General features: G+C 44.3%; 1 protein-coding gene across 2 annotated transcripts in view; it reads right to left on the bottom strand.

Moving 5' to 3' along the window:
• Positions 1 to 724: 724 nt before the first annotated feature.
• The window catches only part of Akain1 (A kinase (PRKA) anchor inhibitor 1), a 51,323-nt gene continuing 41,558 nt past the window's right edge, over positions 725 to 10,489 (bottom strand). The window contains exon 2 of one of the 2 annotated variants that reach the window (NM_001145192.1): positions 725 to 2,804. In NM_001145192.1, the coding sequence (NP_001138664.1) occupies positions 2,611 to 2,804 (194 nt within the window). In that variant the 3' untranslated portion in view covers positions 725 to 2,610. The remainder of the gene's footprint in view (positions 2,805 to 10,489) is intronic. The other variant, XM_006524415.4, reaches the window with a different exon arrangement.

The raw sequence follows: 10,489 nt of genomic DNA, 5'->3' as shown, positions 1-10,489 counted from the left end.
GAATGAATCCGAGGCAGCCAGTAAGTTGTTCATGTCTATTTGTAAAAAATGTTTGCATACTGAAGATATAACACAAAAGGGTTTCTTTCTTTAGTTCTGTCCTGAAGATCGATAAGCTGAGATTAACAGCTGAGCATGGAGGGGGGGGGGGTGGAAAATTCTTGTGTGCTTTACCTTGCCATAAATCAAAGAAATAAAAGACATTAAATAAGTTTTCCTCACAATTTTGAAAAATGAGAGCTGAGTACTGGCTTGTGACAACAACCAGATGGAAACTCACTGTAAGTTTATGTGATGTGAAGCCCTGCAGGTCCCTGTGAAACCCAGTAGTTCTATCGTCATACTGGGGGTGAATTAAGCCATGTTTCTTCTTATGACTGGGCTTCCATAGATCCTTCATAACGTTCTCACCCTGGAAGGCTCTGCCCCTCTGTCCTCTCAGAACTCAGTGTCATGATTCCTTTTTCCAGACTCCCACTCAACCAAAAGTACAATGAACACTTAGCCAACCAGATCTCCTTATCTTTGCTTTCCACTTCTTAGTATGCTTCTTTTCCATAGACAAAGCTACCCTGAGTCACAGTAAAGTAACAATTACGACATACCTCTCCTGGCCATGGTAGGAAAGTGTTTAAAGACACACTTCCATGGAAAGCCTTCGGTGTCATAGGCAGGTGAGAGACACAAAAACATAAGGCAGACAAGAGCATGTCAAAAAACTGTTCTATATGGATACTGGATACGTATCTCAAAGCTGGATATAGTTTATTTATAAATAGTATTTAGATACAGAATTTAATAATATTTCCCAGACCCGTAGCGTAGTAGTACATACACACCAGAGAAGAAAGATAACATATTTATGTTTCTGACATTTGACAGAGAAACAAGGTGGGTTATAGACAGATGTCTCAGCAGAGACACAGTGGCAGGTCACCTGCAAACTACAAGCACTGGGTTTGCTTCTCATTTTGGGCACATCTGGATAATTTCTCCAAGTGCCCTTATCCCGACTTGCCGCCCTGGCTACACTACTGTGTCACCATATGATCTTAGGTTCATTGTTTAATTGCCATGAGCTCTGCTTTTAAAACATCAATGAATAAACAATATCTGAGATTGCAAACCTTCTGCCTCCCATGGATTCTTTCTCTCTAAATTAATTTGTTCCACCTATGCACCACCAAATATAGTCTAATATAGCAAAAATAAATAGTTTTACCCATCTAATGTTATCTGTATTATCCCTGGTCACACATAGCATAGAATATTGGAATTCTGGAGGTGTCTGAACACCAGCCACATTTTGTGTGCTAGCAATACTTGGCATTTAGAACACGTGTCAGTGTAGACACTGACACTCTGTAGACCAGAGGTTTCTAACCAAGGCTAAATTCTTCTGCTATCCCAAGGAGCACCAGCCCAGTGGCCTCTGCAAAGCACGGTAAACAGACTCTAAAGGATGTCTTCAGAGAGACATCTATTGTCCACACAGGAGCAGCAAGAAGTTATGGGGTTGCATGGAGATGGCTACGTTGATACACATGCGCACACATCTCTCCAAACCCCTTCAGCCTGCAGCCACTTCACTCTTCTCGTTCTGTTTACGCGCCTCAGAGAATTAAAAATAAAACAGTTTCCTGAGCCGTGACCTTATGGTTTTTGTAGTGGTCATGCTGATTTCTTTTGTGGAAGAAGGAGAATCCCTGTCAGTAGGGGGCCCAGTGGAAATGCAGGGCTGGGTGATGGAGCAGTGATCATAGGGTCCAGACTCCCTGCCAAGGATGCTGCCCTCTCCACCCATAGGGGTAGGTCAATGCAGGGTGAGGAGCAGCGTGGGGACTCAGAGTATATGCACAGAGTATGGCTGTCCAAGATGGCTGCCAAAGAACTGCATCGTCAGCAGTTCTGCATACAGACTCAGTCATCTCATTTAACCCACAGCTAAGAACACCAGATCTCCGCACTGAAGGTAAACACCAACCGCAAACAATTCAGAGAACAGAGATTAAAAGGGCTGAGTTCTCACACAGCATAAACGCGTCTCCCTCTCTTTTTCTTGGAGTGTTATAAACATAGGCTGTAGTGCAGGGCTGGGCTCAGAACATGCCTGTTCAATTTGACCTTGAACCTATACTTATACCATTGTAACAGCCTGTGAGCCTGTATTTGAACAGGGCTAAATCCCTATCCCGTCATCTCTCTAGTGTGTCTTTTAATAGTTATGAAGAACACAGGACTGCACTCAGTAGCTCTGAAGGGGAATAAAGGCTGCTGGTTGAATTATACATAAAAAGAATGTATAAATAAACAAGATGTAGAATTTTTTTTCTTTTAAAGAACTTGGAAAATAGGTTTGTTATAAAATGACTTTCGCGGTGTGAGTGCCATGTCTGGCTCAACTGCTTCCAGAGGTATTACAAAGACATGAAGAGCCCCTAACGCAGCTTTGCAAACCACAGCTTGTCGTAAAGGCTAGCGTGAACTCATTCTACTGACAGGCATCCATGACGCTGCTTCGCTTATTGGCAACATTTTGGCGACACGTCCTATGCTAACAGGAAAGGCAGAGACCAAGCATGGGACAAGAGCCAGAGCCAGCAGCACCCGTTACTTCTTTTCATGTTTCTTGGTCAGCTCGCACCCTCCCAGCTGGCCCCAGGCCCTGCTGTCACCGGGTCTGCCTTCCCTCCGCAGGCTCTCCTGGGAGACTTGCCGCATGGCTTGCAGGATGGCATTCTGGACAATCTGCTTGCTGGTGTTCTGCAGCTTCACCTCCTCTAGCTCCTTCCCAGACTTCTCACCTAAAGCAAAAACATGAAAAGGGGGAAGAGAAGAGAAATCAGTCCCGGGAGCTGTGACCCTGAAGGGGTTGAGGAGCAAGGGAGAAAGTGCTGCTGTGAGGAGCCCTCATGGAGCCCTCATAGCCCAAGACCTGAGATGGTAGGCACCTCCCGGCTCCCTGCCAGATCCCTGGCCTGGAACACGGGCCACACTACTCACACAAGGAAGCGTGTCCTATAGTCATGTAGGCCCAGAACAGAGTTCTCTATGCTAATGAGGTACCTAGAAGCCCTGAGGGCTTATCCAATAAGCTCCCGTTCCCAGACATTCCTCCCTGCAAAAGGTATTTAATCTCGGGTCCATCCTGAGAAGTTGGTATGGTAGGCATGCGTTTTCCACTATGAACAACCAATAAACAGTTTGGAGCCAAGGACTGTCTCTTTCATTGAGAACCACCATGGGGAGCATGGAGCATGCATGCCTTCATCTACAAAGCCAATGTCTAAATCTCCTGAGATGTGGCTGGAGCCGCTGTGGTGGTTGACATTGTTGACATCAGGACCTCCCAAACCTAAGACAACGAAACTCCCAGACCTGTTGCCAAGACAACAGGCACCATATTCTCAGAATCCACTTGGCTCACCTCCCATCTTTACCTGCGTCATTTTCCATATAAATAAGGGGAATGCCCCTCCCTTTCTCTCTCTTTCCCTCTTCTCTTTCTGCCACCACCTTCCCTCCCACCCCCTTCTCTCTCTCACATGGAACTGTTTGGGCCCAGTGTGCTGTGTTCAGATGCAAACCTCTATTTTAACACATCAGACATGGCTTGTGCTCCAGGACCTCACACAGGTCTGGGTCAGCAAGATTTCCCAAGCTGGTCCCTAACTCTGCTCAGAGCTCTTTTAGAACTCTAACAGCTCCAGACACCCCCAGACAACCACCTTTACCATTGCCAATGAGCTAAGCTGGAGCACCCAACCCAGGCCCAAGCTAGACACTGTCCTCAGCCAGAGGACTCCAACAGTCCTGTTGTCCTAGTGAACCCATGGATTCCTGACTATTCCTTCCCAACTTCTCTGTGTAGTTTTCTACCAGCAAATAAATGCCCAGAAGTTAGGGAATACCCGTTTCAGACTGCATTTTCCCACCCCCAACCCTCCGGGCAGTACAGTCAAGCTCTCTGCATTTCACCTCCCCAGTGGGCCATGCCTAGCATCAGGGGGAAACTCGGACCCACAAAGAAATAGACTCCAGGGGATTGCTATTAGGAAAAAACTTTTATTATCGTTGTTGTTGCTTCTTTTTTCTTTTGAGATTTTAATATAATTACATCATTTTTCCCTTTCCTGTTTGACCATGCAAATCCTGCCGGTGGGGGCAGTACATTTATCCCTTTCTCTCTTCAAATTCTTGGCTTCTTCCTTCATTAATTGTTGTTGCAAACATATATGTATGTGTATGTGTGTATATATATATATATATATATATATATATATATATATATCCCTAAATACATAAATATAACCTACTCAGTCTGTATTGTGTTGGTTGTATTATGTTTCTGTTAATAATGTCAGAAGCTATGCTGAGAAAACCTCACCCACATCACTGCCTAAACATGAGCTCAACAAAGGCAACAATATACATGCTAAGGTGGGTGACTTAAGACAAAGGGGGCTCAACCCTACACAAAGAACTACAGCAACTAACAAATGCTAAGGGAGGAAGAAAAAGTCTCACCAGTGGCCAAGCACACCAATTGGCTAACCAATATCAAATGGTAGGCCCTGAAAACATGCTGTAAGAAACAGTGGGGCTTCGTTTAAATCCTACTATGCCATACAGCCGTGAATCTTGTACAAGGCATTTGAACTTTTGAAGCTCACTTACACATCTGTAAAATGGCAGGCCACACCTAGTATAGAGGATTTCTATTGAACGAAGCATAAGACTGCTCCATGGTGTGTGTGTGTGGGGGGGGGGGGGGGTTGGTGGATATCTTAGGGTCTCTGTTGCTGTGGAGAAAGTCAGTGACATAGAAACTCTTATAAAGGGAAACATTTAATTGGGGCTGGCTTATGGTTCAGAGGTTTAGTTCATTATCATCTGTTAGGAGACATCTAGGAAAAGCTAAGGCTAGCAGGTGACTTTCTTGGATGTAGCTAGCCCAGTGGTTTTTGCATGGCTTAGGGATAGGTGAGCTCTGAGAGGCAAGGTCCTAGGAGACGTCATCTTAGTATTGCTTCTTGTAGCTGATATGCCTTTCCCTATCACTAGTGATTACATTGTCGAATGATTTCTGAGCATCAACCCACCCTGTTGGGCAGATTTCCTACAGCTCAACATGAAGATGAACTTTCATGAATAAATGCTGTTTTTTTTAAGAGATGGTTTTAGTTGTTTGCTAGTAAAATGTAATAAAATTAGAATCAAGAATAGAATGTGCCCACCCCTCATAGAATAGTAAGTAAAAGCTGCATAATAAGGAATACGATTAGTTTTCACAAATACACTAAAAAGAGAAATAGGCTTGTGACAAATTTGTAATCAAATTCATTCTAGGTCAGATCCAAGGATGAGGCCACTGGTGTGCACTATGATAAAGCAAGGCCATGGGAAACTGTTGCTTTGCACTTATAATGAGATTATAGAGTAAAACACTGCTTTGAACTTAACAATTAGCATCCCTCTGCAACTCCCCTTTTGTGTAACATTTTATCTATGTGGCAACTTTCTAAAGAACTTTTGTTTATGAAGATATAAAACCGCAAAGAAGAAGAAGAAGAAGAAGAAGAAGAAGAAGAAGAAGAAGAAGAAGAAGAAGAAGAAGAAGAAAGAAAGAAAGAAAGAAAGAAAGAAAGAAAGAAAGAAAGAAAGAAAGAAAGAAAGAAAGAAAGAAAGAAAGAAAGAAAGAAAGAAAGAAAGAAGATCGAGGCTCTGGGGCACTGCCCATTCAACACACCAAATGTATATGTATGGCTTGAAGGACTCTGCCAAATCCACTAAAGGTATATATGTATATGTCTGTCTGTATTTATGTATATACATACTTATGCAGGTACTTAGCCTGGTGTGGCCCTGATGAAGACAGAGTGGCATAGCTCCTGCCCCTGGGATAGGGCCCCAGTGTGATCCTCCACCAGTGTGGATGGCTGCTGTGGGCATAAGGCTTGGTGTTTGTTTGCTTGTTTGTTTGTTTGTTTTTGATACAGGGTTTCTCTGTGTAGCCCTGGCTGTCCTGGAACTCACTCTGTAGACCAGGCTGGCCTTGAACTCAGAAATCTGCCTGCCTCTGCCTCCCAAGTACTGGAATTAAAGGCGTGTGCCACCACACCCAGCAGCATAAGGCTTATTTGTATAATAATGTACATATTTTACATTCCTCAGAGCAATGTCTCCCCAGTTAACATTAATGACACCATGATAATCAGATAGCACGAGTCCAGGAGTCTAAGGTGTGAAAGATGTCTCAGCAAAATGATGAATGTTGGACCTTGAAGACAGCCCTTAAGGCTGTGGGAAAGAACTCTAAATACATGAGTTCAAAAGTATATAATTTCTCAACTATGCAAAATATAAGGGGCTTCATGAATCTAAAGGAACAAAGGCAGTTACACTGTAAACCAGCTTGTCAGGCAGATATAAAAGCAGGCAGATTCCTGAGTTCAAGGTCAGCCTGGGACACAGCAAAGTTAGGCCCAGGTGTGTTAGAAATGGTCATTTCAGGGCAGGGTCCCATCCAACTAACTTACTGTCTTTGCTTAACAAAGGCAGACAGATCTCTGAAATCTTTGACAATGTTAAGAAAAAATAAATAAATAAATAGTGTATGTTTGCTGTCTCCCAAGAATCCAGGGTCTGGGTGGCAGGATGCTGATTCAAAAAATAATCAAAATGAAAACCTGGAGTAAATGACTGGATTGTTATGTAAACAAAAAACTGAGCTTCTGGCCTACATGAGATGAGCTAGCAAAAAAAAAATGCAGTTCTTTAGAAATTTCTCTAGTGAGAACAGAGCTATCTGGAGATCTCTGCAGAGCAACACAGCTCCTTGAGAAGATTTTTCTAACAGAATTTTGGACTTGGTCAGAAGATCCAATAATTTTTTTATAGCAGCTTTTCTGACTTGGGTCAAAAAAGCCATGAGCTATCCAGATAGCATTTAGAATTTTTACTAGCAGAGAGAACTATCTCAACCGGAGTGTTTTTAGAATAGCAAGGAAAAGCTGTGTAGGGGGGAGGGGAGAAAGAGAGAGAGTAAGAGGGAGAGGGAGAGGGACAGGGACAGGGACAGGGACAGTGAGAGAGAGCGAAGTCTGGAAAACCATCTCAACAGAATCTAGGCCACCAGCTTGGACCCACAATTTGACTTGAGTCATTCTTTTTGCTGCTCCCAGACACAGGAAGGTATATGTGTATATATGTAAGTAAGTATGCATGAAAACTTGTGGAGTTGACAAAACAAGTGATCGGGCCTGACCAGAATGTGTGTGTGTGTGTGCGCGCGCGTGTGTGCGTGTGCATGCGTGTGTGCTCACATTCTCAAATTCTCCCTTTCTTCCTTTTCTTTTCTTTCTAGTTCACAAAGAGTTAACAAGTCAGAACCTCTTGCCTGGCCAGTGAGGCTAGAAAAGAGCCCTAGCAGTAAATCTTTTACTTAATCCGCCCACCCCCTGCTGTTAAACAGCAGATACTAATTGCCTGAATCCAGCAGTTTCTGGTCTCAGAGTATCAGAGTTAAGAAAGATAAATATTACAAATTAAGCAACATTTTAGCTCTTGCAAAATTTAGTTTTGCCCCTGGAAATCTCCACTGCTGCCCCCATTGATGCCATCAATAGTGCTTGGATAACTGGTGCTTGGGCAGGCTCCCAGCAATCATCATGGTTGGAAGCATGGTAGCATGCAAGTAAACATGATTCTGGCTGGAGGGGTAGCTCAGAGTTGTATCATGGAGATTCACAGGCAGCAAGAGACTGAGACACACTGGCCAGACATGAGCTTCTGAGACCTCAAAGCCCATGCCCAGTGACACATTTCCTCCTACAAGGCCACACTTCCTAATAGTGCCACTCCCTATGATCAAGCATTCAAACAAGCAAGTCTATAAGGGCCATATCTATTCAAACCACCACAAGGGGTATTTGTGTTCTCCCACATCTCAATACAGATAGACCCCATGTGTGTCTGTAGTTTTGTCTCCTAGTTGTCTGAGGACTTTTCTTCCCCCTGTGTTATTATCCAGATGTTCTTACAATATGACCTTCACTTGCCTGGGCGCCACCCCAACTGGAGCTGGAAAGAGAGAAAAGAAGTAACAGAGAGCAAGAAATTTCCTTTCGAAGATGTGTAAAAGAAGCAAGGTGTGGTATTATATGCTTGTAATCCTTCACATGGGAAGCAAAGGCAAGAGGGTCAGGACCTCAAAGCCATTCTCAGCAATGCAGTGAACACAAATGGATACTAAGAAGTCAAAATTAGTGTGCCCCAGACTCAGGCTAGAGGTCCCTTGAATGACCAGAAGGTCGGTTTCACCAAAGCTCACTGTGAGCTAACCCTTCACTGTCCTCATTAACACTTTATCCTGGATCATGAATATCTCCTTGCAGAGGACATGAGCTGCAAAGTCATTTGCAGGGAAGGCATAAGGAAGACGGAGAAATGACCAGCCACACTTTGCAGACAACCGAAGACAAAGAAAGCCATGTACAAGAGTCAGTCTCATACCTGTGCATCAGGCATTTGGGTCTATCCTACCCTTTCCCCCTAAGCTATAAGGGTAGGGACAGGGCTGTGACTATGAGATCTTGGTTATCCCAGATGGCTTATTACCTGAACCGCATTGTTCCAGTCATTGTTTGTCTGGGTTTCCTCTGTTGAGACAGTCAGCCCCTCCTTTGCTCTACCAGCTAACACCCTCTTCCATTCTTCTTCCTTCCCCCAATCCATGGCACTGGTTATCTATGACTTGTCTCGTTGCACGACTATACAGGCTTCTCACAGGTATTCCAGCTGAGTAACCACCTGCCCTCTGGCATCTCTTCAGCTGAAACCCTTTGGAGAGAGCCTGTTAAGATACAGCACGCCACTGCCATCCTTAGAAAGCCACCCTGCCATTCGTCAAGCTAGCCATGTCTCTTGTCAACGGTCACTGAATATCTGTCACTCATTCTGGCTCATTCATCATGTCTAGGGAGATCAAGTCTACAAGTAAGAAGACAGCTCCTTAAAGGAAGAAATCACTTGGACCTTGCAATGTGGGCAGAACATGTGTCCTGTGTCCAGGATAGTACTGATGGCTCAGCCAAGTATTCATTTGCAGGAACATAACAGTGGAGAAACTCTTGACTCAAGATTTCCCATGAGTACAGTATGAAGATGTATACTATGACCCAACAGAAGGCAGAGGCAGCCACAGAAGTGCTTGGAGCCTTGCCATTGACTTACAGGCATTTCACTTGCTTCTGTGTAGCAAATAATCTATACATTTTAGGTGGCCTGCTGCCTGGTTTTCAATGACGCCAATGTCCTCTAGCCTAACTGGCATTTTCAATACCATTTTCCTATTCCACAAAAGATGACAAATTGATTTAATTAGCTTTAAAGTCTGAGCACCCAATGCAAAGTCAAGAACAAGATATTGGTAAATTTGTCTTCGGCGTTTTCCTGTGGAAAGAGAATTGTTAGTCCCTTCTCTGTCCAAGCTCCCAGAATGCCTTACTTTCCAGTGACCATCCAGCTTTGTCTGTTAATGTGCCACCTTCCAGAAGCCAACAGAAGCCCTGCTGCTCCCAGCTATCCCTGTCAGAGCTTCTTCTTCAGAGTCCATCAAACCCACCCTGGGGAAAGGTCTCTAAGGAATGTAATTGTCACGTGGCTAATGGTTGGGGGCTAGAGTAGACTGAAGACTTCCCAGAGACCCAGATAATTGGATTACATGTTTTGCTCCCTGCCTTGCCAGGATCATATCAGACAGACCAGCTATGGACTTGCACCAGGGGCTGTAGTCCTATGGTCCAGGAACTGGCACTTGACATTTCTCTCATTGGGTGTGGCAGAGTGTTCCAGGGGCTGAGATGTGAAGTGCTATTTGCCATCCCAGAATGCACCTCACTAACAGGGAACTTGATATGTCTTCAAGTCTCTGTAATTCTGCTGTCTGATACTTTTTGTTGAACACACACACACACACACACACACACACACAAGAGCTGTGCATTTAACAAACTTGATGGCCTGGGCCATCAGTCCTTGGAGCCCTCCTGACCCAGCTTTTGCCTCGTTCCTTTCATTGTCTATTTATTTGGGGGCCCAATCACCCAACCCTGGGACTTGACATTTCTCTCGTTAGTATTAATTCTTCATATATCGCTGACAAAATTATGCTTCTGACAACTATAGGGAGATAGAAATTTCCATCAGTTCTTCGCTCCAGAACCCTAAATGCCATCACCTCTGTTAAGTTAAGCCTAACTTATCCTGTTCCAGTGGATATGGGTAAGGGCCACTCTTGCCATTCAGTTTAGAGGCAGAGTCCAGGTGGTGACCTTACCTGCATCACACTGAGAGAGGGACAGTGGTTGTGTCAGCAGCAGCAGAACCTCCAGTTTATCACTCTCTGGTGGGTCACCAAACCTGCCAGCGGTTAAGTGTTTCTATCAGGACAGGAGACAGGTTACCACCTGTCCCACGACAGGCTCTC

This window comes from Mus musculus, chromosome 17 (assembly GCF_000001635.26).
Source record: "Mus musculus strain C57BL/6J chromosome 17, GRCm38.p6 C57BL/6J".
Lineage (NCBI taxonomy): Eukaryota > Metazoa > Chordata > Mammalia > Rodentia > Muridae > Mus > Mus musculus.
The sequence above is the reverse complement of the archived record's forward strand: the minus strand, read 5'-3'. Positions and strand labels throughout refer to the sequence as shown.